At 37.3% G+C, this 27,196-nt stretch overlaps 1 protein-coding gene across 5 annotated transcripts; it reads left to right on the top strand.

The window, feature by feature from the left end:
* The first annotated feature begins 297 nt into the window (after window positions 1–297).
* LOC136858406 (E3 ubiquitin-protein ligase sina) lies at window positions 298–27,196 on the top strand. 5 transcript variants are annotated; one of them, XM_068225549.1, is made up of 3 exons: window positions 306–578; window positions 21,959–22,053; window positions 25,347–27,194. In XM_068225549.1, exon 3 carries the CDS (start codon window positions 25,354–25,356, stop codon window positions 26,143–26,145), a length of 792 nt encoding a protein of 263 aa, XP_068081650.1. In that variant the 5' UTR covers window positions 306–578; window positions 21,959–22,053; window positions 25,347–25,353; the 3' UTR covers window positions 26,146–27,194. The 5 variants fall into 5 exon arrangements, 3 of the variants coding, with proteins under 3 accessions (XP_068081650.1, XP_066994026.1, XP_066994028.1); XR_011017618.1 differs by lacking the exons at window positions 21,959–22,053; window positions 25,347–27,194 and adding an exon at window positions 20,513–21,939 and having other exon boundaries at window positions 298–578; XR_010858637.2 differs by lacking the exons at window positions 21,959–22,053; window positions 25,347–27,194 and adding an exon at window positions 13,243–14,801 and having other exon boundaries at window positions 298–578.

Genomic DNA, 27,196 nt, shown 5'->3' with positions numbered 1-27,196 from the left:
AGGGCACTATAAAACTCTATTAATGTAAGGGATTTATCATGAAACATCAACATATTTTTTAAAAATCATGTTATTTCGCAAGGAACGAAATAGGCATTTGCCTTAAAATCCCAGGTCTAATAATAACGTAGGCAACGCTTCCGACTTACCTCCCGGAGGCGCCGGAGGCAAGTCTGTGCAGGTGTATTCCAGAAGTCTGCGCGTGTATGGGGCCCTTTACAGGAGTGACGGATCTGTTTCTCTTACATGATCCTTGCATCTCCCTGTATTCCTTATTCCCTGTGTGTCGTTGTGCGATACCAACTTTCTTTTTCTGCGTTGTTTACTGTTTTATTTCCTAGATTTTGTCACATGGTATGTAACGAGTTTTGCTGGGTTTTGCAAACCTTCGTTGAGTGCTTTGGCTCCATGCTCATCAGTCATTTATGAGTTAGTTCAGTGCTTTTAAAAGAAACAAACAGCAGTATACTCTTACATGATCCTTGCTCAGCCTGGAGTATGTAGATTACGTCGAAAACATACTAAAAAGCACTATAATTTAATTTGCTTGGCGGAAAACATATTAAACGACCTGAATGGTAAGAATTTATGATTTGTACGTCAAAATATAACGTTAATTATCAGTGAGCGTTTGAATTTTACTAGTTACTGAGAGTGCAAAATATTCACGTCCACGTCCCACCTCCTTTTGCAGTAGGTCTGGTATATTAAGTTTGACACAAATATTTGAAAAGTCAGAGATATCTAGTAAGCTTGTCACATTGGAAGTGAATAATTTTTAATGTCCGTATATTTCTTACAATAATTGCTTTGGTTTCACTGCCTCATATGGTGGCACCAACTATAGAATGACTGCGTATTACATTATGATTTATACGGTGCAATAAATTATTTATTCATTAAGCTAGGCGATTGTGTGAAATTTGCAGGCTATAACGGTGGAAATTGGTCAAGGTAATCAATATAGTGTTTAAATCATAACACTATGCTCAGCATTTACATAACCTTAGCTAGTGGGTACCAGCAGATTCAAGATAGTGAATGACACACGGGTTGGGATTAGAGGTGATCGATGAATCACAGCCTGTCACTTTTTCACCGATATATCAGATACGCTGTCACGGAATTATCTGTAACATTGTTTAAGTTGTGTGCTTGGATCACGCTCGCACGGCTATGTTATCCGCTGTAGCTCAAGGTGTATATCCGTTTTTCATTTACCAGTTATCTACGTCGATATTATCATCATAATCATTTTCCTATTTCCAGCTGACGCTGGGTGGGAGCAAATATGATTCTTCTCCACTTTGTTCTGTCGTTCCACTATCCTTCTTCCGACACGGCGTTCCAATCCATTTTTCATTTTCTAATGCTACTCTTCACCAAGTCCATCCACCGCATTCTTGCTCTTGCCCATCCTCTCTTCCCTGTCATCCGTCCTTCCAGTGCTTGTCTTGGTAGTCTTACTTCATTCATCCGTTTGACATGTCCAAACCATTTCAATCTGTTTTGCTCCAGTTTGTCCTTTAATTTCTGTACTCCCAGTTCTTTCTGTATATCTTCGTTTCTTACTCTGTCTCTCCTCAGTGCCATACTTCTCAGAAATTTCATTTCAGCTGCTTGTACTCTGTTCTCATCCCTCTGAGTCATTGTCCAAGTTTCTGCTGCGTATGTCATTATAGGTTAGTATATCCTTGTTCCATACTAGTCCTCTCTCCTGTTGATAGGAAGCACTCCCCACTTGTATTCTTCTGTTAATTTCCATCTTCAGACAGTACACTTCCCAAATATTTGAAGTGTTTTACTACTTCCAGTTTCTTATCTCCCACTTTGATAATTCCTTTTCCTTCTTTCTCGCCTGTACTCATCACCTCTGTTTTACTCCTCTCCACATTTATCTTCAGTCCCCATTTTTCAATATTTTTATTTATTGCATCTAACCTCCACTTCATCCTCACCCCAAATCACCACATCATCTGCAAACAACATCACCTTCATCTTCCTCCTACTGTAATCTTTCATTGCTGCCTTCATGATGTCATCCATCACCGTTAAAAACAGTAACAGTGACAACCATTTCCTTGTTTTAGTCGATTCTCAATTCTAAACCATTCTGATGCCCCGACTGTAGTCTTCACACTACTGTAGCAATCTTTGTAAATTACATTTATCATGCTTCTCTATTCTTTGTCAATCCCTCTGTTTATTAAGCTTTCCCAAACGTTTGTTGTAGGGATGCTATCATAAGCCTTTTCCAAATCAATAAAGGTCATTTATCATATCCTTCCCATATTTCCAACTTTTTTTTCCATATTTTGTCTCTGGATGAAAATGGGTTCCACTGTTGACCTGCCTCCTCTAAATCCAAATTGTTCTTCTATTTGGCTTTCTACCTTTACTTTGTCTTTTTCCTAGTATTTCCATTATTTTGCCAATATGTGAGATGATTGTAATTCCTCGGTAGTTACCACACATCTTCCTATCTTCTTTCTTGAATATTGGTAATATAATTCCCTTTTTCCAGTCTTCAGGAACTTTCTTCTTTCTCCACACACATCTGAGAAGTCTGTATGTCCATTGCAATCCCACTGGTCCTGCTGCTTTGATCATTTCTATTGACACTTCATCTATTCCCACAGCTTTTCCCATCTTCATTTTACTAACTGCCCATTCCACTTCAGCCATAGTAATGGCTGATTCTTCTTGTATTTTTTCCTCCCAGTTTTGTTTGCTCGTGTAATTTTTCCACTTATCTGATGTCTCACCTTTAGTAGCTCGCTGAAATATTTTTTACCGAGCTCGATAGCTGCAGTCGCTTAAGTGCAGCCAGTGTCCAGTATTCGGGAGATAGTGGGTTCGAACCCCACTGTCGGAAGCCCTGAAGATGGTTTTCCGTGGTTTCCCATTTTCACACCAGGCAAATGCTGGGGCTGTACCTTAATTAAGGCCACGGCTGCTTCCTTCCCACTCCTAGCCCCTTCCTGTCCCATCGTCGCCATAAGACTTATCTGTGTCAGTGCGACGTAAAGCAAGTAGCAGCAGAAATATTCTTTCCATCTGTCTCTTATCTCTTCTGGTTTAGTCAATATTTCTTCTTTGTTTTTTAACGAATTCAGTGTTCACCTTCTTATTCCTTCTATTTTTTACAACTCCAAATAATTTTCTCCCACAATTTAAATCCTCCCTGATTTTCTGGGTGAATTCTTCCCAGCTTTTCCTCTGCAATTACTTTCTTGCAATCTCTTTTTGCTTCTGTATATTTTGTTTTACTTTCTTCAGTCTTTTTAGTTTTCCATTCCTTCCAAGTTTTCATCTTTTCATCATTCCACCATTTTGTTGCCTTTTCCCCTACTTTTCTTGATGTTCTTCCACATGTTTTCTCTGCACTACTTACAAATGTCGTCTTAAAATTTTTCCATTCTTGTTCCACATCGCTGATATCTGTCCTTGGTGTCTGTACTCTCAAATCTTTCTTAAACTCTTCTCCAACCTCCTTTTCTTTTAATCTCCAGACCTTAATCTTTCTTTTTCTTTTTTCTGGCAGTGTAATGACCTTTCCCACTTTTAATTTTGCTACCAGTGCCCTATGATCACCCCCAAAGGCTTCTTCTGGCATTGTTGTAACATCCATTAGCTCTTTCTGATGTCCTTTTTCCAATAGTATATTGTCTATCAGAGTTTTCGTTCTTCCATCTCCCCATCATACATCGTTATCTTCAGGCTATTTTTCTTCCTGAACCACGTATTCCCTATAATTTCCGCTGACAGAAGTCCATTAGAACATCTCCTTCCGTGTTCTTACTTCCATAACTGTATGATCCCAAGATCTCCTCTCTTTCTTGTCTCTCTCTTCCCACTTGAGCATTTAGGTCTCCCATTATTATTATTTCCTTATCCTCTATATATTTTTCCACGTCCTCAAGGAATTCTTCTAAGGATTCTTTATTCCCCACTTGCGGAGCATATACTTGAAACATATCTTCTGTCCCCGCCTCTTATTTTATTTTTCCTATGATCATCCTGTCATTTATGTTCTTCACCTCCTCCACATACTCTAGGACAGGGCCTCTTAGGGTGCATGCACCAGTGCGTTGCGTGGTGCAAAGTGCAAAAGACTACTTCGCTTGGTTGAACAGAGTGCAGACCCCCACTCCTTGATTTGGAGTAATAGCGCTGGTGGGTTTGAATCCCATTCAGCAGTCCTGAAGATGGTTTTCCATTGTTTCCCCATTTTCATGCCAGGCATATGCTGGGCTGGTCACAATGTGAGCGCTGCACTCACCTTCATGTTAAAATATCTTAGGAATCAACAGTTAGGCCTGTTGGGCTAGAAACCTTTTAGTGATATATGGACACCCTGGTGCTGAATCGGTCGACCTTGTTTATCTTCGAGATTTGTATTGGCATCCTTTGAAACACAAACTATGAATCGCTTATGCATCACTGTGTGACGTCTGGCGTACACTTTACATACTAGTACTGTTGTTGTTTACACAGCAAAGCCAAACTATAGAATTCATGCTAAGAACAAGATTCGCATCAAGAAATGTTATATAAGTTGTGTGTGACACAGTTGTTGGCTTAAGATAATAAAGCAAGTTGGCCATGCGGTTAGGGGCCCGTGGCTATGAACTTGCATCTGGGAGATAGTGGGTTCGAATCCAATTTTCGGCAGCCCTGAAGATGGTTTCCATGGTTTCTCATTTTCACACCAGGCAAATTCTGGGGCTGTACCTTAATTAAGGCCATGGCCGCTTCCTTCCAACTCCTAGACCTTTCCTATTCCATCGTCGCCATAAAACCTATCTGTGTCGGTGCGACGTAAAGACACTAGCAAAAAAAAAAAAAAAAAAAAAGTTTAGAAAATTCATATCGATCATATTATTATTGATTCAATTCAGATTTCATTTCCATTCAGTTGGCAGTATTACCAAAACCGGGAGAGCTCCCTCCTTACTCCTCGCCCCTGTACAAAAATCAATCACTAAAAAGTGTGCAAATAAAACCTCCCCCTTACAGTGTTACAAAGCAATAAACACACATTGTTGTAGACCAAGTGTGAAGTATTTATGTGCAGACTGGTACATTCTGAAATGTTCTGTCTCTCTAGTTAGCATAGCGCTCACCCATGTCCTACCACGTTACATTCTTAGAAAGCACTGCTCTTGCTTAGAACTGATGATTAGTTGGTTTATTCGTAAATATTATGAGTGTTCAAGAAAGTGGTATACACAGGTGGCTTCGGGATTCATCAGATGATGATGTCACCTTGCCGGATACTGATGATAATGTATCTCATGTAAATATGAGTCATGAAATGGATTACTTTGCTGATGAAGCTCCACAAGAAAGCATCCACAGTAGTGTGAGTGAAGTTTCGGTAGATGAAGATGACTTTATTGGCTTAGGATAACTAAGGTTTAGAAAATTCATATCGATTGATCATATCAATTAAATTCAGATTTCATTTCCATTCAGTTGGCAGTATTATCAGAACTGGGAGAGCTCCCTCCTTACTCCTCACCCCTGTACAAAAATCAATCACTGAAAAGTGTGCGAATAATATGTATGATGTGACAAGACTACTTGGAAAATTCATGCTCCCTAAGAAACAGGTGGCAGAAAAAGTGGAGCATAGTTCTCCATCTACCAGGGGTAAAATGTGGAGGGAATGATGTCATTACCATTATGGACTCTGGATGTTGTTCTTTCCTGATGAATTGCTGGAGTGGATCGTAAAATTCACAAATATATAGCTATAGAAAATAAGGAAGATTTACAGCCTTCCAAGGGATGTGTTAGAGACGAATGTATGATCTTCAAGATTTCTCTGGGCCACAGATGGGAGAGCTCTTGAATATTTTCGCCTTGTGATGATGTTGCTGCATGCACTTCGGTTTGATTTAGAGATAAGAATTTTATTATGGTCCATATTGAACTGAGATTACAATTAAAGTTAATAAAATTATGTAATGGTTCCACCTTTTCAATACATGTAAACTTAGTAATGTAAGGTTACATCACTAGTTAATTATAAATGGGACTGGTTTCGACCCAAATTCCGGATCATCATCAGCCGATCACTTAAAAAGAGGAAAATACAATGCACAAGTGAATAACCAGTAATGTGAATTTTTTTCACCAGACGTGAGTTCGTGTGGAGCAGTGTAACACACGTGACTGTGGCACTTTGTTTTAAAAGATTTTACAATCTTGAAGAGAAGAATAAATATCTCGAGGAAACAATCTAGTAATCGTTACCAGATGCAAGTTCTTGTGGAGCAGTATAACACCTACGAATGTAGCACTATTTTTTAAAAGTTTTTAATCTTGAAGAGTTAATACTATTTTAAGTTAAAACATAGTGCTACTGTCACACGTGTCATACTGCTCCTCACGAACTTACGTCTGGCAACAATTACAAGATTGATCCTCGAGGTATTTATTCTTCTCCTCTTCAAGATATGAAAATACTCGATCAAATGAGAAACCACATATTTTCTCAGTTTTAACGAACAGTGGTACGCTGCTGATCTAACAGTCCAAAGTTCTAGAGGTGGAATGACTAAGCCGCAGACAGCCATGATCCGTGAACTCTCTTTGTCTTTTTTTCGGCAGGGGGGGTGGGTGGAGGGTGGTCGAATAGTGGAGAGTCCCAGGGCAGAAACCATGCCCTTTTACTAATCTGTTTCCTAAGAGTACCCGATGAGTCGGAAAATCTCGATTCACTACAGTGGCGGTGGAAAAAACAATCTGACTTGGAGGCAAACTTTTCCTCCAAGCCAGAGGAGAAACTTCCTCTTCACTGCTAATTTGGAATAAAATGAATTTAATAAAAGTGAAGAGGAAGAAGCTTTTCTTAAGAAAAGGCTCTTTTCGGGGTTGAATTTTGAGTTATTTAGTGAATTGTGGTGCTAAAATTTGGAATAGGCCTACATTGTAATTCTAGACCAGGTCATACTACTACTAAGTGAGCCTCTACCGTAAGTGTGCACACTGCTCATTCAAAACAGTGAGTCAGAGTAGGTATCGAATAGCTGGAATACTATGTTGAACCAGTGTGTTACTTACCAGCAGTATCAGGAAATGAACCAGAGGAATGCCATGCTAAAGATGAAAGTTTTCTAACTCCCCAGCTATTTCCCGCCAGTATTCAGGCAGGCTGTTATACTTGGTGCGCAGCAGTAATCCCATCTATCGGGGTTGAGTGGCAGCATAAGAGACAAAGAACATCACAGCAAACAATGGTCAATGTAATCTTATTGTTTATCAATCTTATGCGCTTTTGATATTGTAGGCCTTACATTTAGTTTTCTTCTGACTCTGAAATACCACTCTTTTCATAGTCGGTACGGTAAAACTGAATAAAACATAAATGATCGGAAATTGTATTCTTTATCAATTTATTTCATTATGTAGTGCTTTTCGATAAGACCAATAACATATGTCTTTAAAAATTAAATTTTAGGCGCCTTCCCCAAAACTACAATTTCATACAGGGCAAATAAAATTGTTTATAACTTAAGGCTTTAGTTTCTTATTCCCCGACTCTATATACCGACTTTCATTAAATTCTGTTAACCCATTTTCTCCTGGCTCGGCATTGATATGGACTTGGTAACTTAAATACACATTCATGAATATCTGTTATCAAAGCTGGTACGGTAACAATGTATGACAAATAATCGGAAATTTAATTCTATATAACTTTAGTTATATAGATTGTAGTGGCTCATTCCTTGACTTTACATGCTGATTTTCATTAAATTGTCTTCAGCCGTTTTCTTGTGATACGCATGCATACATATAGACATTATGGAAAAGTAAAAAGTGCATTTCCTTGTTACTGTGGACGTGACTGATAAAGAAAGACCATTCTTTTAAAATTCTGAGCAATGTACAGACAAAACTCTTATTTTATATATGTATAGATTTGCAAGAAGATAATAATAGACAGATTGAAACACGAAACCAGAAAACTGATCCCATCCAATTTAAATGTGGTGTATTGCAAGGTTCTCCACTATCTCCTGCTCTGTATAATTTAGCAACAGATCACATTCTTGCACAGTTATCTGAAGAATCCATAGCTAGTCAATATGATTTCTCTCTAGTTAAAGGAGAGCAAAGTTTCACATGAGTTTCACAGATGACAGTGGTAATCATCGGTAATGGTGTGGAAACAGCAACTGAACTGACAAAAATTGCCATACAGTGGTTTCGTGAAATAGGCCTCAACATAAATGTGTCGAAATCTCTTTAACTGTATGTGTCAAGAAAGGGAAATATTCAGGTGAAAGCATCAGTATAAATCAACAAGAAATAACACAAGCCCGTGGTGAATCTATACATTAACTAGGCATAAACTTCTCTGACGAACTGTATTTGATACTCAAACCAGTCTGAAAAACTACGAGATGTTGTAGAAATTCTTATTAACTCACCTTTGCTGCAAGCAGATCAGGAATTCCAAATTTTAAACTATTCAATCGCTCCAACACTCATATTTCCATTCCAGGCAACACCTATGCATAAACTTCCACAAAAGTTTTTATCCGATGCAAATAAGATAATGAAAAGCACTCTGAAAGAGGTCTTTCAACTACCAACCGATACGCCAGGAAATACAAAGGCCTTGGTCTCTTCTGTGCCTCTTGGGAAACTTGACTTCCACATTTAAACATCCATCAGGTTTTGAGTAGAGCGAACAACCCTTATATAAATGGCACAAGGGGCCTGAAAGCAGAGAGTTATGACTGCTTGAATCAACTTGGTATTGAGGGGACTGACCTTATCATCAATAGTTGCACTCAATTTCCTGCTACCACGAAGGTTCGTACCGTATTGCAAGACTGTGATTTGTCCCATAGGAGTAGGGGTGTCACATTATTTCATGAATACACACCCTCTAATAAGTGGATAACTGATCACTATGAGATAGAAGAGGAGACTAAGGCTAAAGAAGTATTAAAATTTACATATGATAACAATGACATTTACAATAGGATACAAAAGTTGAAAACTAGAAAAGCAGCTGGAATTGATAAGATTTCTGGGGATATATTAAAGACAATGGATTGGGATATAGTACCATATCTGAAGTACCTTATTTGATTATTGTTTGGTCGGAGGAGCTATACCAGATGAATGGAGAGTTGCTATAGTAGCCCCTGTGTATAAAGGAAAGGGTGATACACATAAAACTGAAAATTACAGGCCAGTAAGTTTGACATGCATTGTATGTAAGCTTTGTGAAGGCATTCTTTCTGATTATATTAGACATGTTTGTGAAATTAATAACTGGTTTGATAGAAGGCAGTTCAGTTTTAGGAAAGGTTATTCCAGTGAAGTTCAACTTGTAGGATTCCAGCAAGATATAGCAGATATCTTGGATTCCAGAGGTCAAATGGACTGTATCGCAATTGACTTGTCTAAAGCATTTGATAGGGTGGATCATGGGAGACTGCTGGCAAAAATGGGTGCAATTGGACTAGACAAAAAAGTGACAGCATGGGTTGCTATATTTCTAGAATATAGATCTCAGAGAATCAGAGTAGGCGAAACTTTATCTGACCCTGTGATAATTAAGAGGGGAATTCCTCAAGGCAGTATTATTGGACCTTTATGTTTTCATATATATATATATATATATATATATATAATATGAGTAAAGAAGTGGAACCAGAGGTAAGGCTTTTTGCAGATGATGTTATTCTCTATAGAGTAATAAACGAGTTAAAAGATTGTGAGCAACTGCAACGTGATCTCGAAAATGTTGTGAGATGGACAGCATGCAATGGTATGTTGATAAATGGAGTTAAAAGTTAGGTTGTGAGATTCACAAATAGGAAAAGTCCTCTCAGTTTTAATTACTGCGTTTAATGGGGTGAAAGTTCCTTTTGGGGATCATTGTAAGTATCTAGGTGTTAATATAAGGAAAGATCTTCATTGGGGTAATCACATAAATGGGATTGTAAATAAAGGGTACAGATCTCTGCACATGGTTATGAGGGTGTTTAGGGGTTGTAATAAGGATGTAAAGGAGAGGGCATGTAAGTCTCCGGTAAGACCCCAACTAGAGTATGGTTCCAGTGTATGGGACCCTCACCAGGATTACCTGATTCAAGAACTGGAAAAAATCCAAAGGAAAGCAGCTTGATTTGCTCTGGGTGATTTCTGACAAAAGAGTAGCGTTACAAACATGTTGCAAAGTTTGGGCTGGGAAGAATTGGGAGAAAGAAGAGCTGCTCGACTAAGTGGTATATTCCTAGTTGTCAGCGGAGAGATGGCATGGAATGACATTAGTAGACGAATAAGTTTGAATGGCATTTATAAAAGTAGGAAAGATCACAGTATGAAGATAAAGTTGGAATTCAAGAGGACAAACTGGGGCAAATATTCATTTATAGGAGGGGGAGTTAGGGATTGGAATAACTTACCAATGTTCAATAAATTTCCAATTTGAAATCATTTAGGAAAAGGCTAGGAAAACAACAGATAGGGAATCTGCCACCTGGGCGACTGCCCTAAATGCAGATCAGTATCGATTGATTTTATTGATATGTGAAATATTTTTATACTCTGTCTGTTTCAACCCGACGTTGATACAATGATGAAAATTTCATGTTGTAATTCGCTCCTTACCGAGATAACGCCCTCGGTCAGCGTTGCCATAGAAAGAATGAAACACTTGCTCATGTCCTGGGTGCTTGTCCATTCGGAAATATTTAAAGGAATGATTGACACCACAAGATTTGACACATGATGGCTGGCACCCTCACAGAGCGAGGCTATATGGTCTGCAGGGAGTGTCTGGATTGGAGGCAAATGGTAGCACCAGGCTAATAGGTATAGCCTTTAAACTGGAAAGCAAGAACAGAATGATCATTGACTCAACTGTGCAATTTGAATAGCATTCTGGTCAACCAGAAGAAGTGGATTTTAGAGAAGAAGAGTATTTATGACCCTTTAGTCTCGTATTATAAACAAAAATATGGACTGCAAGATATATTTCACAAGTTTGATGGTGGGAGCCTGGGGGCCAATTCCTAAACTTTTATCCCAGGTCTGGATTTTATGAGGCACAGAAAAACATCTGTTGATAAATAGCGGTAGCTGCTATCCAGGGTTCAGTATTAATTTTGAGAAACCATTTATACTGTCAATAATATCATCTCAATTCATCTGGCGGGGAAAATAACTATCTGACTTGGGGGCAAATTTTTCCACCAAGCCAGAGTAGAAACTGCTAATTTGGAATAAAATGAATGTTGAATTAATAAAAGTGAAGAGGACGAAGCTTTTCTTATGAAATGGCTCTTTTTCAGGGTTGAATTTTGAGTTATTTAGTGAATTGTGGTGCTATAATTTGAAATAGGCCTAAATGTAATTCTAGACCAGTTCATACTACTACTAAGAGAGCCTCTGCCTGAAGTGTGCACGCTGCTTGTTCAAAACGGTGCGTCAGAGTAGGGATCGAATAGCAGGAATACTGTGATGAACCAGTGTGTTACATACCAACAGTATCAGAAAATGTATTGAACGTGCGGAATGGCAAGCTAAAGAAGAAAGTTATCTAACTCCCCAGCTATTTTCGACCAGTATTCAGTCAGGCTGTTATACTTGGTACGCAGCAGTAATCCCATCTATCGGAGTTGAGTGTCAGCGTAGGAGACAAAGAACATCACAATAAACAATGGTCATTGTAATGTTATTGTTGAGCAATGTTATGTGCTTTCGATATTGTAGGCCTTCACGTTTAATTTTCTTCCGACTCTGAAAAACCACTCTTATCATAGTCGGCACGTTAAAACTGAATAAAACATAAAATGATCGGAAATTGTATTCTCTATAACTTTTGTTATGTAGTACTTTTCAATAGGACAAATAACGTAGGTATTTAAAAATTAAATTTTAGGCGCCTTCCCCTAAGCTACCATTTCATCCAAGGTGAATAAAATTGTTTACAGCTTAAACTGTAGTTTCTTATTTCCTGACTCTATATGCCGATTTTCATTAAATTCTGTTCACCCATTTTCTCACGGCTCGGCATTGATATGGACTTAGCAACAAAAATACAAATACATGAATATTTCTGTTATAGCTGGTACGGTAAAAATGTATAAGATATAAATGATTGGAAATTTAATTCTGTATAACTTTAGTTGTTTAGTATGTATCGATACGACCACTAATAGCATAAATATTTGAGAATTAAATTTTAGGTCTTCCCCTAAACTACCATTTCACTCAGCGAGAATAAAATGATTTATAGCCTAGATTGTAGTGGCTCATCCCTCACTTCGATTTTCATTAAATTATCTTGTGCAGTTTTCTTGTGATGCGCGTACATACTGTACATACAGACAGAAGTAACAGAAAAGTAAAAAGTGCATTTCCTTGTTACTGTGGACATGAGCGATACAGAAATACCATTCTTTTCAAATTCCGGGCAATGTACAGACAAAACTTTTATAGATTGTCATTAATCAGAGCATTAAAGCTAAAATATTATACTAGCAAAAAAATTGTTGCATTATTGTGAAATATGGACTTCCCGGTAAACAATTTACTTGGCATCTTCTGGTTTTGGTATCTGATGTGTCATCCTCGCCATTGCTCATACCCGTGTCAGATTATTTGTCAGTCTACCACACAGCGTCATCTTCGGATTCGTGTAGTGTGTTCGATTTCCAAGTCTTTTTGAAGCTCTTGGAGACTAGTTCAGGTGGTATAAGGTCCCAACTCTTCATTGTGTACGCACATAATAAGCCAAAGGCTGGACGTCTATTATTTTCAGTGGGCGTCATGTTAGGCCACTGGGAATGACTTACCTGTTGTCTTATTTTCATTGAGAAGTTGGCTTCACTTTGTTAACGTGGTGACCTCGGAATCTACCTGAAATAAGCAGAGCTGGCTGTTTTAGTAGTACACCAGGTCTTCTATTTCACACAGTTTTAACTCAGGGCAGCATGAGTTCACGACCGTCCAACCCTTTGTTTGCACTCGTACGTGGATTCCACAGGGAAACTATTTGCTTAGGCATAGATTTCCTCTTTAAAATTATGCAAGGCGGCAACTTTCTTCTGTCAGCTGTGATAGCAAGCATTGCCGTGCATCGTAATTTCTCACTACCATTAGTTTTCATAAATACACTCCATGATCATTATAATGCATTATTGCTGTTGCGAGGCATAGAGTATCGAAACAGTATCGAATAATAAATGTTTTCCTGCATTTCAGTGCAGATGGAACTCCATGGGAACCCACCAAATGCTCCGTTGTTTGCAGTGAACATTTTGTTTGAGCAAAGCCAAGTAATATTGAAATTCATCCATCATTTATACCATCTGTGTTTCATGACAGCTATAAGAAGAAACCGAAAATAGAATGTGATGTATCCCGGTTTGCAAGAGCGAGTTAACAAATGAAATGCTCAAATATACATACGTCTTCTGATCAGGTAACTCATGAATTTATTGTGAAAAATGAGTGTGAAAAACTACATAAGTTGCTGCAAGCAGCATTTCAGATTGAAGCAACGACTTTCAAATTCACTTGTGTTTTTAGTGGGAACGATGTAGGCATACAGTGCAACTCAAGCACAGTACCTCCAAGTATTTCGGAGAAGGTGGGTAAAATTCGTGGTCCCAGCACCCCCGTGGACATATGCAGAGGATTTCATGGATACCAGAGCATAAAAAGTGAGGCACAGTTGAAGGATTTAACAAGTGTTTCATTTAAAACATTCATTTATTTTACTTTGTTTCTAAAGTGTTCATAAATATAAGTAATAATGATGTTTGTTTACTCTTTTTAATGAAAATGAAATTGGGTATAATCTTTGCTGCCTTGGCAGTCATATTTGGTGTAGGTCGGACTACTGTTGCGTGAATATTTTTTACTGCTCTCGGAGTAGTCAAGAAACGCAAACTATCCATGCAAAATACTTTGCCTCGCGCTTTTAAAACATTTCATCCTGGTGCACGAGTTATAATAGATTGCACAGAAATGAAATCAGAAACGCCAGCAAGAATAGATGAGAGATGTTACATGTATTCTTCGTACAAGTCATGTTATACATTTAAATTTTTATTAGCTGTGGTCCCAAACGGAACTGTTGTTTTTGTTTCCCCTTATTGTGGTGGAAGAACTAGTGATACTTTTATTCTTAACAATTCAGACTACCTAAATCTTTTGAGTGAAGGGGACGTTATATTAGCCGACAAAGGATTCCTGGGTATTAAAAGACAGTCACTTCATTCTTTACTTGTTATGCCGCCTTTTCTTCACAATGGGAGATTTACAGAAGATGAAGTGTTATAAACTCAGAGTGTAGCAAGTGTGCGAATTCATGTTGAAAGATGCATACGGAAAAATATTCCTAAAGCTCTGTTTCTGTATATCAGCGACATTATGTAGCTTCTTTTGTGCTAGCAAATTTCTTGCCACCAATAATAAAGAATGTAGAACTGTAACCCCTGCACGTATGTTTATACTGAATTCCTTTTTATTTGCTTACTGAATGCTGCCTGTCAATAGCTTGTCAAAAGCACAGTCAATTTCACCGGAAATATCACTCGCGAAATTTGAGTTTTCACAGATTCATAGATATGAGGTAGTTACAATTGTTATTTATTTTTCCCTGTGGCAACAATATCAGGTTTAAATGTATTTTTATATGTACAGTATTTTTTTGGAACCTAAGTTATATTTAAAAAGTATGCATAGTATTTTAACATGGTAGTAGGTCTACAGCAGGAACATGCTGACAGATAAGACGTGATTTACAGGAGATTAACACTTGTACATTGTAGTCATAATTCACTATTTAATAAAAAGAGCATATAATAACCCTGTTTGACTTTAATTCTTCACATTTTATGTACTGATAATTCAACAATCATTTACTAATCTTAGGCTTTCATCTTCTTCTGTAATAAAGAGATGCAGTGGCCAAAATAAAACCTTTCCAACAATGGAATGGATGTTTCAGGAAAGGAATAATCATATTTCACAGGGGCAATAACAGAACCCAGAGGTGAATATACATAAAAATCCAGCTCCTAAAATCCTGTACAATATAACAGTATCTGACACTGACTATAATAGATATGGCTATTTTTCAGTCTCAAATTACCACCTGAGTCTCTGTGCAAGTATTTAACATTTATAGTGTCAGGAGGTTCAATTATTGGTCTATCATTGCACAAAATTGGACACTTAATTTCTAGAATCTTGGATATATGTCCATCCTTTCCTAGAACCAACCCGTCCGGTGTAGCACAAAGCCAGGGTTGTTTACGGTGTATTACTACCCCCGAGGTTACACATTCCAATCCTGTTAAAGAGGAGTACTCTTTCAGGGCAATGTCCTCAGTAGCCTTGCCATAAATAAGAGCGTCCTACAGGCCCAATGGGCTAGACTTGAAGCGGAAATGCGTAGTGCCTGCACCTTCAACCATTCATCACCTTCACTGGAAACTGAGTTTTAAATGCTATATCAAGTATTTTTTCTGTTGTTACCATAATATGAGAAGTATAAAAATCGTCATCTAAAACAAACTCTCCAGAAGTGAACACTGTGGAATCATCTTGAAATTGAAGCAGCTCATTCATGAGTTTATTAAAATTTGTTCTTACGCCAATATTGACGCTATTGTTGCACAACTCTTCACACAAACTTTTAGCTACCGATTCAGACTCTGTTTTCATCTCCGCTCTAATAATTTCAGTCCAAGGCGAATTATCTAGATTTGTTTTTCCTAGTTCATCGATGGTAATAACAGCACCCTTGTCAGTTCTCGCCCCCTTCTTGGGAAATAGATCTTCAGCCTTCTTCCCTTTTGAATATTTTACGGACCCTAGAAGATATAAAATCTACACTGTATTAATTACATAATTAACATAATATTACATACCAGCTGTTTTCAAATTTGGTTTCCCCCATTCTTACAGCAAATTTGTCTTTTAAATCCTGAATCAGAATTGCAGTACTGTATAATGGCACACGTGTTTACAGCACCCACTGGCACCAGCCACACAGTCACAGTTTGATTCAACACAGTTTAGTTGATTGTCAAGCTGTAATAGAAATTCAAAGTATTACAGACTTAACTGAATCACATAAAATTAAAATGTAAAATATAATACTGTTATGTTTAACAATAATGAGCTAACGTAATTACCTCAATTGTAACCTTGTACGGGGTTTTGCTAACACTTGTCTGTCTTATGACAAAGCCAGTAAGTGTACAACTGGAAACAGTTTGTCTTTCTTCAGCTTGTAACACATGGCCACTGTCAACTGGTTTCTGTGCTTTATTCACTGTTGACTGGCGACTATTCTGGAAGTGTATGTACTCAAAATCATATTGTATTACAACTTCCATAACACTACTCCATATCTTGACTACAAGATGCAACGATATTTTTTGCCGTAACTATGACGCAAGTCTTCACTTCAGCGGAACGCATTCTCTCCATATTAATTCTCGGAACTCCGCCAGAGTGCTCTGTTACTAGTACCGTGCATGCTCCCTATAATTACGAATATATGCTTCACGCGTTAATGTGTTGCTGTGTAGATTATTTTTCAGAACTGTTTTGTATAATTGTGTTCAAACGCAAAATATTTCTACACACATCCTGAAAGAAACCCCACAGTAAACCTTAAATTCTCATGCACACATGTCTACAGTAATCAAGTCACTTAAAAACACACACATGTATCTGTACATTCCAGAGCAGTCGATACTTCTGCGAGAGTACCTAATAAATATGAAACGGGGAAAGCCTCCATACCCACCCAACACGGAGAGGTCCACTAGAGGTGAAGTATAAGGGTTGCAAGTAGGGGTGTACCTACTCATAAATTTCCCAGTACCGGTACGTTCGATTATGTATTATAGTAGGCTACAAGAACATGACAATGTTATGAAAAAAGAACGTATTCATTCTGATGTTTACCATTGATAAGAGTAAATATTAAATTTTTTTTTCCCTTCGTTAATTAGATTCTCAATTATTCATTTTGTCGCCGTTCACCTGTGCATTCCGAAACCAGTGCACCCCTGGTTGCAAGGCTTTGAAAGCCGTATTAGAAAACAACTGTGTGCGGTGCCCGTATTTCCAGGTGACGTTGCCGATAAGCGATAACGTTTTTCAGATGAGAACTCATATGTCACTGGTGTATAAACTTTCTCGTGATCACTTCAGACTACTGGTAATTCATGCGTTTTACGTATACTGGTATTGTTTATTAATTAATTAATATGTTGTAAGACATCCTCAAACGTGACTGTCTTGCCAAATTGCCGATAAGCCATATACGTATTTAAATTGCGCATTCATATGTAACTTATATTGCAGTTCCATTTACCTTTTAAACAGACTGATGAACAAAATTTGACGTGCGACGAACATGCAATGAAATTTTAAAATTCAGATTCTTGTATTGAAAATAAAGGATGCAACGATTACGCTGTGGTGACTATTATGCGGTGAAATACGGTATTAGACCTTGACAGATGTCAAGAGACTTGGTTTGAAAAAATTGATTGGCTTGAAAAAAAATTCATTCAAAACAAGTTTGTTAAGAAGGAAGCCATATTTTCCCGTGTCGACTTACTTAATGTAACCTAAAAGCTTTTCAGTCTGTCAAACACCAAGTTCAAAATATAACATACCTGTAAAAAATACATATTGAACAAAGAATGTCATGTTTTGTTGTACAAGAACATCCTCAGATTCTACCAAATGAATTTAAACCATCTGCATAGAATATATGCACATTACATACTGTACCAGGAAGAGTTGCTTAAAAAGGAGCATAAGATAGGTCCTGGTAGTGTTCGGTTCTTAGGAGCCAGTAAGAACAGAGAAAGGTACTCGCAGTGCAAAATAATATATGTTCTGTTTTTAAGGCTAGCTTTATTCAATTGATATGATGCGAAGAAAACTTGATTATTTCGCATGTGAATCCAAATTAATTGTACTTTCTTTTTGTAATAATCATTATTGCACTGTAGAAAATTCTCAATAAATGTTCATAGCAAACAAAAGTCAAAAGAATCACTCTTCATGAAATAAATGTTGCTTCAAAAGAGTCTTTGAAAATCCAGTATCAGAACTTAAGGTTTTCTTCAAGAAGTTAACACTTGAAATCTAGAGTCTTTCTAAGAAAATGCCTACAGTCTTTTTAAGAAATATGTCTACAGTCTTTCTTAAGGAACATGCCTACAGTCTTTCTAAGATTATTATCATTTGAAAAAAAAAATCCCTGGAAATTTCTGAGTTCTTTGAATTAACACTTGAATAAAAATAAAGTTTTTAGTTCATGAAGTCTATTATGAATTAGTGATTGAACTGGATTATTTATCACTTTGAAATGACTTCAAAATTTTATCACTGTCTCTGCAGTTTAAGTTGTTTTGAAATTAAAGGCACTCATATCACCTGAAGCAGGAACTGGTGAAATGTACAGCAAACAGCATTGATGAGCTCCATCGATGTTGTGATGTACCATCTCCCACGAAGTACCACGTTCAGTCCCTCATTGTACTACGTATGATCTCCCATGTCGTATCTCGTTGAGGTTGATATGATAATGGCAACACTCGGTCAAGATTTCTGTGTCACGTGTTAAATTGTATTAACACTAGAAAGTTCAATTGACGGATTAACTTATAAGAGTGTTGAACTAGCATGATTTTACTTATTTGGAAGTCAGTAAAATAGCACAAAGTATTACAGTTCATGTCACAGTCTATCATCTGAAGTTGAAATTAGAAGCTTATTTCTAAGTAAAGATACTTGACTAGCAAAAAATTCACTTTGAAGTGAAAGCACAGTTCAAAGTTTTGAAGCACAGTCCACGATTTGAAATTCGAAACACAGTTCAAAGCATAGTTCATTCTGTTTACACGGTTCACAGTACAACTCATTCTATTTACATGAAAAATGATGCCACAGTCTCTCCGGTTCGCAGTATTGGATTGAAAATGAATTTAAAGAGTGAAGTGAAAGTTCAGATCGCTAACCACACACGAAACATTTCTTTCAACCAAGTTGATATTTCCTTAATTTATGGTAAAATAACCTTAAGATTCACTGTATCATTTTGTGTTACTGTTTACAAATAAGACGACATCTGATATATTTAATCACTGAAAATGTTAATCTCAAGAATTTTCTAAGTCCTGAGTATCATTGATACGAATTTTATAAATCTCGAGTGGCACTGGTCGAATGTTAGTCACATTATCACATGCGCTAAATTTTATAAGTCCCAAGTTATCACTATTGAAAGTTAAAGTTCACATTAATACAGGCTGAAATTTTTATAATTTCCAAGTAAATCTCCGAGATATGTTAATCTCGACACATGCTGGATATTTTCAAAGTATCGACGCACTGTTGAAAGATTTTATAAGTCTGGCGAATAGTACAACATTACGAACGGCAAAGTTGCAGGTTCGCGACCCGCACAGTGTCAGTACGACACGCCGTCACTGTTGAGTTACGATGCATAACAGATTCTACCTCCCGGAACACACTCTTTTATATGCGCAGTCGAGGTCACTGCTGTTCGCTCACAGAAAAATGTGTTTTCTTTCCACTACAATATTTTTGTAATCTGTGGGTCTATTGGCTTGAAATTTTAACATGGTAACATCCAAGTAGTGGGCTTTACAGTGAAATGCTTCATTTTTTTAAATATCTCAACAGAAATCCGAGAAGTAAAAAGGTTTCTGGAATGTTCCAGACGATAGCGAGTCAGCTACACGTGGCGATTACGTCACAGCCAATAACGTACCCTCTCACTCGCTCTGAGCTTCCACGCCATCTTGTTAGCTTGCATGCTGTAATCAGCTGTTCCGTGCCGTCCTGTCTTTGCAATACATTGGGCTTTCATCTTTGCAGGGTTGTATTGAACTGAGAGGCTATGCCCGCTTAACAACTTCAGGGCAAATAATCACAGTTCCAACCACTAGATATATAGCATAAGAACTACATTTTTACATATTAATAAACTTTGAAAAAAGGTTCAATTTAGCATTTTAATGAACACAACAAGTTTTTATCTAATAAATGGCTAGCAGCGCACCTGTGAAATGAACATTTTAACAGTACAGGACTGGAATCAACTCTAATTTTTCAATTTTAAGATTGTATATGAACTTTATGTTTATGAGTATATATAATAATAGCCATTACTGAATATTCAAGACAACTCATCACCCAGAGATGAGATTTTATATATTTTTGACTCTCAAGGGTTATCTTGTTGAAAAATAGAGTTTTTAAGCTTAGCATAAAATTGATGTTAAGGAGTTAATTATATCAGTATGTTGTTGTACATTGTTATATTGCCAAGTTTTTCTTTACTTATACCAAATAAATTACAGGGCTGTACTCTAGTCAAGTAACTGTAATGAAATCTTTCATCATTCATCATACCTGCTTATAAAGCATGGATTAATAACCCTTAAGTATTGATGTACATTTTCAGTGACATCAGCATGGACGTGAGGGCACAGAGACCGCATCAAAATTAATGTGACTACGGAAGAGATTGTTACCGAGAGAAATTGCTAGCTGTTTTCATTTGAATAACTACACTTTATTCAACCCTAAAACCACAACAACATTTTCCATATTGTTCATTTATAGAACCCTCATGCCTTCAGATTACAGTCACAGCAATTTATATTACTCAGAATCCACTGTTCCTTTAAACACACATATCCTTTACACTATCTACAAAAATGGACTGTAACTTGGGTATTAAAGATGTTTGATAACCACTTTACTGAAAATTAACCACACATGAGACTGATTTCTTGTTGGGATGGAAATTGCTAGCACTGAACTTGTGTTACTCTCACTCAACACATTCAAAGCAGATCTTTCTTGTATACTCCAAGCACACTGGTTTTTCACATCTGTAACACATATATGTTTTCCCCTTCTTTGCTGGTGGGCATAGACAATAAGTTATACGTTTTTCAACCTTCTCCTGGGCATTGATGATACTCTCCTCAGAGATGTTCATAATTTTAGAGATAGCGCCTCGTATATCTTAAATATAAAATATTTAACTACTATTGTAATTCACAGTTCAATACGGACCAATAATCATGAAATTCTTATCTTTTCATTAGCAGTAAGCTATGTTGACACCGGTCTTTAACTCCCCATTCCTAATAATAATAATAATAATAATAATAATAATAATAATAATAATAATACTGTTTCTACATCCCACTAACTACTTTTGACCATTTTCGGAGAGTGTGAGGTGCTGAGATTTAGTCCCACATGAGTTCTTTTACATGCCAGTAAATCTACCAACACGAGGCTGACGTATTTGAGCACGTTCAAATACCACCGGACTCAGCCAGGATCGCACCTACCAGGTTGGTTTCAGAAGACCAGCGTCTCAACTGTCTGAGCTACTCGGCACAGCGCCCCTTTCATACTGTCATTCATTTCATCTCATTATCTACTATGATGTGATTGACATAAGGAAGGACATAGGTCATAACGAGTCCAGCTTCAGGAACAAGTCCATTAGCAAAACTATTGAAATCCAAATCACAATTAAACCTTGTTTATCTTCTTGTGCTAGCACTTCACAATGTTTAAGTAAGCATCAAGATCGGGGAGCTTTATGGTATTTCTCAAGAAAAGTTGCCCTTCCCTCGAGTAACTTCCTTACATTTACAATACATTTACTACCTTACTCCTCATCTTGCCTAGTACGCCTCATTTTGGTGTCTCCATCGGTAGTGCTATTTGAGGATACAACCAGCCTCTGGGCTGATGACCTGACAGACCGAGCACAAAATTAAACTGTGAAGGGAAAGTTTAACAAAATATTTAAATGTCCCAACTGTGATCACACTCAGATAACTAATCTGATACTTTCCAAATTCTTCCAACCTATTCTTGACAGGCTACACTCGGAAAATGTCGAATAACTGTGATGCTGTAGACTGAATGAGTTCCACTCAGCGGAGAAATACTGAAATTAAACTACATTGCTGGAGGGTAAGTACAGTACCACAGCTTTATTTTCTAGTGATCAGGATTTTCAGAATCTGATCAAATATTACATGACTTACATAATGTGTTTGTTTTGTCATATTTAAGACAACTGCTCTTAAGAATATATAAATTATATTCAATAAATATTTATGGGATCAGAAAAATAATAATGTGTTTCATGCTTGCTAGTAACTAGTAATAAAATAAATTATAGTTAAGAATGTTTCATCCTAACTATTGCCAGCATACCAGCAATAGACATATTAATGCTATAGTGAGAAGAGTATTATGCATACATTACTATGTACCGCAAACTAGGTTATGTTATAAACGAGTATAGAATTAAGTAATAAATCTCCAAATAATACATCCTCACTGGTCTATCTGCTGGATCCGAGGTTTGCGAGATTGATCCTGGCCGAGGGCGATGGATTTTAATAGGAGATAAATCTTGAGCATGCTTGAATTTGTTTACTTGAAATTCATATAAATGTTGATTTTCTGAGGAAAGGAATATTGCTAAAAGACCAGGATTTTAATATTTTGACATTCCTGTGTGTTTTATAAGACAATACGGACATCAAAATACACATAGGCCTATTAGGCCCACGGTACTTGTTTGTGGTAAAGCATGTTAGAGAAAAATATGAAATAAAGTGCTCTCGAAGAAATTGAAGACAACGAGTAAAATTATATGATACAACACTTCGCAAAAATGTAAGCAATTTATTTATCAGTAGAGCTATTATCCCGCTGAATTTCTACTTTATTCACTACGTACGATTGCATTAATTCGCCACAAACAGCTGATATTAGTACAAAAATGTCGGTCGTTGAATTACTTGGCTCTGATTGGCCAATTCCAATCGACCATGCCTTTGACTATTCTTTCAATGCAGACAACGCTAGCGCAGACTTGACATCATTAGTTTAAACGGGCAAGCTGCCGTTTAAACTAAATGAGTGTCAGAAATTGGTGGAAAAAATGGACGCAGGTTTAAACTAGGTACTAAAGTTAAACAGGTTTGATTTATACCAGGTTTAACTCGATTTGAAGAAAATGGCCCTTAGTCAAGCATCTTGTCTCCTTTCTCCCAAGTTTTCCCAGCCCAGAATTTGTAACATTGCTCTTTTTTCAGAAATCATCCAGAACAAATTGTGCTGCTTTTCTTGGGATATTTTCCAGTTCATGGATTAGGTAAATCTCCTCATAACACATCATATACCTCTTCCATTCACCTCACCTATTTTCAAGGTGCATGAATATGAAGAGAAAATTAGCCTTTCCAAGAGTAACATGATGTGAGTAGGGAAGAAACTTAAGAGAAATGAATGTCACTTTGGAAATTCAAAACTGGAAGAGGTAGATCATTTCAAGCATTTAGGATGTGTATTTCCTCAGGTTTGTAGTGAGATTGAGTCAAGGTGCAGCAGTTGCGATCAACAGTATTCTGTAAGAAAGAACTCGGCTCCCATGCTAAATAATCTTTATACACCATTCTCTTTCCAGGCTAAGTTTGCTGCATGGAAGTGATAGCTGGGTGGACTCAGGATATCCTCTTCATAAGTTAGAAGTAACAAACATGAAAGTAGTGAGAATGACCACTGGTACAAGCAAGTGGGAACAATGGCAGGTGGTACTTGGAACGAAGAGATAAAGGCTAAGTTAGGAATTAACTTGATTGATGAAGCAGTATGCATTAACAGGCTTTGATGGTGAGATCATGAGAAGCAAATGGAGGAGGATAGGTTACCTAGGAGCATAATGGATTCTGTCATAGAGGGAGACCAAGCCGACGATGGTTAGACTCGGTTTCTAATGATTTTAAGACAACAGAAATGAAACTAAATAATGTTATTTGCTCTACGTCCCACTAACTACTTTCACAGTTTTCGGAGAGGTATGGAACTAAACGAGGTCACAGACCTAGTTACAAATGGAGGATTGTAGAGGTGTTTAGTAAATTTACAGAGGCTTGCAGACTGAATGCAGAAAGTTGTAACAGTTTATAAAGATCTGTATGTACTGTATAAGAAGATTGTTGACAGAGGGGGTGATTATTTTTTTTGCTTTATGTTGCATTGACACAGATAGGTCTTATGGTGATGATGGGATAGGAAATGGCTAGGACTGGGAAGGAAGCAGCCATGGACTTACTTAAGGTACAGCCCCAGCATTTGCCTGGTGTGAATATGGGAAACCACGGAAAACCATCTTCAGGGCTGCCGACAGTGGGGTTCGAACCCACTATCTCCCGGATGCAAGTACACAGCTGCATGCCTCTAACCGCATGGCCAGCTCGCCCGGTGATTATTGTTTTAAGAGGAAGCAAATCTAGATTACCATCCTCTCTATAACGGTAATTAGAAGGCCGAAGGAGTTTGCTGTGCAGTTTAGGTTGCTTAGCTGTGAGCTTGCATTTGGGAGAGGATGGGTTCAAATCCCACTGTCAGCAGCCCTGTAGATGGTTTTCTGAGGTTTCCCATTTTCACACTAGGCAAATACTGGGCCTGTACCTTAATTAAGGCCAAGGCCGCTCCTACCTTCACCATCCTATCACTTTCCTGTTCTTATGTCACCAAAAACCTTCGTTGTGTTAGCGAGCTGGGTAATGGCTGGGAAAACATCTTTTTAGAAGAGGAAAAGAAAGAGGGGCAATACTTTGATGAATGAAGGTATCAGTAAAAGAAAGAAAAGGGCCATGAAGGATGTAGAATTCACAGAATAATGTTGAAGTCAGAGGAGAGCAAAGTTGTCTAAGGGAAGTCAGTTAAGATAGGCTGCATGAAAGTGAGGAGCCTGTTACAAGTAAGTCGATGCGATACCAGACTCAACTAGAGCCCTATCATTACCAACCCATGTTACCAAGTTGGGAACCCCTGAGGAGTTACTCTTTTCAGTAGCTTCGTACAACAGGCATGGAATACTGTATACTTAGGGGTGAACAAGGTAGATTGTCCAAACTATTTTTGTCATCCACAGACCCCGTGTCCTTGTCCCAAAGTGGTGCAGCTCTTTTCAGGCACACCCGCAATGGACGTAAGCTGCATGTACATTTTAACCACATACCAGCCCTCCTGCCATTCTTAAATTTCTGGTAGTACCAGGAATTGTACCCTCCTGAGGATGGCAGCTAATGGTGTTAACCGTTACGCTAGAAAGGCGGACACTGTTGTTAGGTCCCTTTAATCAACAATCGCAAGGAAAATTTCCAGTTGTAAATCATTGAAAATTTTTGTTTTGTGTGAAAGTGACATTAATGGCGCTGATAATCACATACTTTTCTTCTCTCTAGGTCTACAATGGCTTCAACCGTGTCTGAAGGTCTGAACGAGAGTCTCACTAGTCTTCTTGAATGTCCTGTATGTTCAGAGTATATGTCTGCACCAATTTCACTCTGCATCAATGGACATAATATTTGTGCCTTGTGTAAAAACAAAGTAGAAGTATGCCCAACATGCCGTGGTGCATTTATCCAAGCTCGTAATTTATTTGCTGAACATGTTGCCGAAAAACTGTTATTTTCATGCAAGAATGCAGATTATGGCTGTTGTGAAAAGCTTTCAGGGAAGTGTTTGGATGAACATGCTTCTGTGTGTCCCTACAGACTTTATCAGTGTGAACCAGGGTTGAAGACTGGGTGTACGTGGGAAGGAAGGCGTAATGAAATATATGCTCATGTTAAGAAGATGCATGAACTACGAGCACGCATGAAAGAAGATAACAACATATTTATTGATAATTTTGATTTATCTGAAGAACTATCAGCAGCACAACTTATTGTTGCACACGGGGAAATATTTTGGTATAGAGTGAAACGAGATCCCAGTGTTAGGAAATTTTTTATTGCAGTTCAATATATTGGCCCTCAAAATAATGCTTCAAACTATAAATATACCCTTAAATTCAATGGAAGGAATGGTGTTAGTAGATTAGTCTTTTCAAATTATACACTTACTGATACCTTGAATATCAGTGATATCTATCAGTCTGGGAACTGCTTGAGTGTTGATTATGGATTTATTCAAAATTTTTTGACCTGTGCCGATACTATTGAATTCAAGTTAAAAGTGGAAAAGGTTGTACAGTTGTGAGTATTGAACCTTTTTTGTGGGATTTTGTATGTGTCACTCTGACTTTTATGTTGTTTTCATGTGTTCCAATTTTATTTGCTTTGTTTAAATTATGTATAAGTTGGTCTTCATTTTTTGTTTTCTATTTGGTCTTTTCAAAATGCTTGCATAATACGTTTACATTTCTTTCTACTCATCAGTCTTCAGGTTCATTAGATTCTCCAAATGGAAATATCAATGCACTCTCGTACAGTAGGCTCAATGCACTCTTTTACAGTAGGCTGTAAAAGTATTGTGATTTGCTTCAATATAACAGCTTAAATTGTTATGTTTATCCTAAAATCCAAGAATCAATTTGGCTACCTACATAATAATGTGTATGTATATATTTCTCAAAAGAAATGAATCTCTGGAAAGAAATATTTGAGCCACACTAAGGTTAACATTTATAAATTTAATATTTTGCAAGAATTACATAGTTTTGAAGAAACATTTTATAGTAGTCTAAAAGGAATAAATCTTGAAAGTTTGAAAGTTACAAGAATGATGTTAAAAGAACAACATTTGATAGCTTACTCCTAACAAATAGGTAGCAACTATTTCCATCTCAACCATCCTCAGTTTTCCCTCCTTTCTCCCCTTTCTTTTAGTAAATAGTTTTCTTTAGATCAGAATTGTAGATGTAATAAATACCTTCTTAAAACTTCTCAGACTGTAATTAAAGATTAGGTGCTTATTTTCTTCAAACTAATAATCATGATGTTACTCATGTATAAGTGAACTGATTAGTTTTTAGAAAGGGATGATTGGTGCCATCTCTGTTACATGGATTTGAATTTACAGACAATCAATCAGTGTCAGTTATCAAGCGATGGTCTTCTGTGATATTTGGATGTATTGGCAATGTGTATGTACATGTTCAACTCTTGTTCTCTTTGAATTCAAATGGTATTAGGTTTGTGAAGCCTAGGGAGTCTTCATTTTCATGCCCTTTGTGTTACTTCCCTTTCTTTTGCCAAAACTTTATTTTTAGAAGGATTGGTAGCCTTTGTCATAATGAAGTGACATGAGC

Source organism: Anabrus simplex, chromosome 1, assembly GCF_040414725.1.
Source record: "Anabrus simplex isolate iqAnaSimp1 chromosome 1, ASM4041472v1, whole genome shotgun sequence".
Classification (NCBI taxonomy): domain Eukaryota; kingdom Metazoa; phylum Arthropoda; class Insecta; order Orthoptera; family Tettigoniidae; genus Anabrus; species Anabrus simplex.
The sequence above is the reverse complement of the archived record's forward strand: the minus strand, read 5'-3'. Positions and strand labels throughout refer to the sequence as shown.

Coding starts and splice junctions, on each gene's coding strand:
- LOC136858406 (XM_067137927.2), top strand. CDS start 25,354: ATGGCTTCAACCGTGTCTGAAGGTCTGAACGAGAGTCTCACTAGTCTT.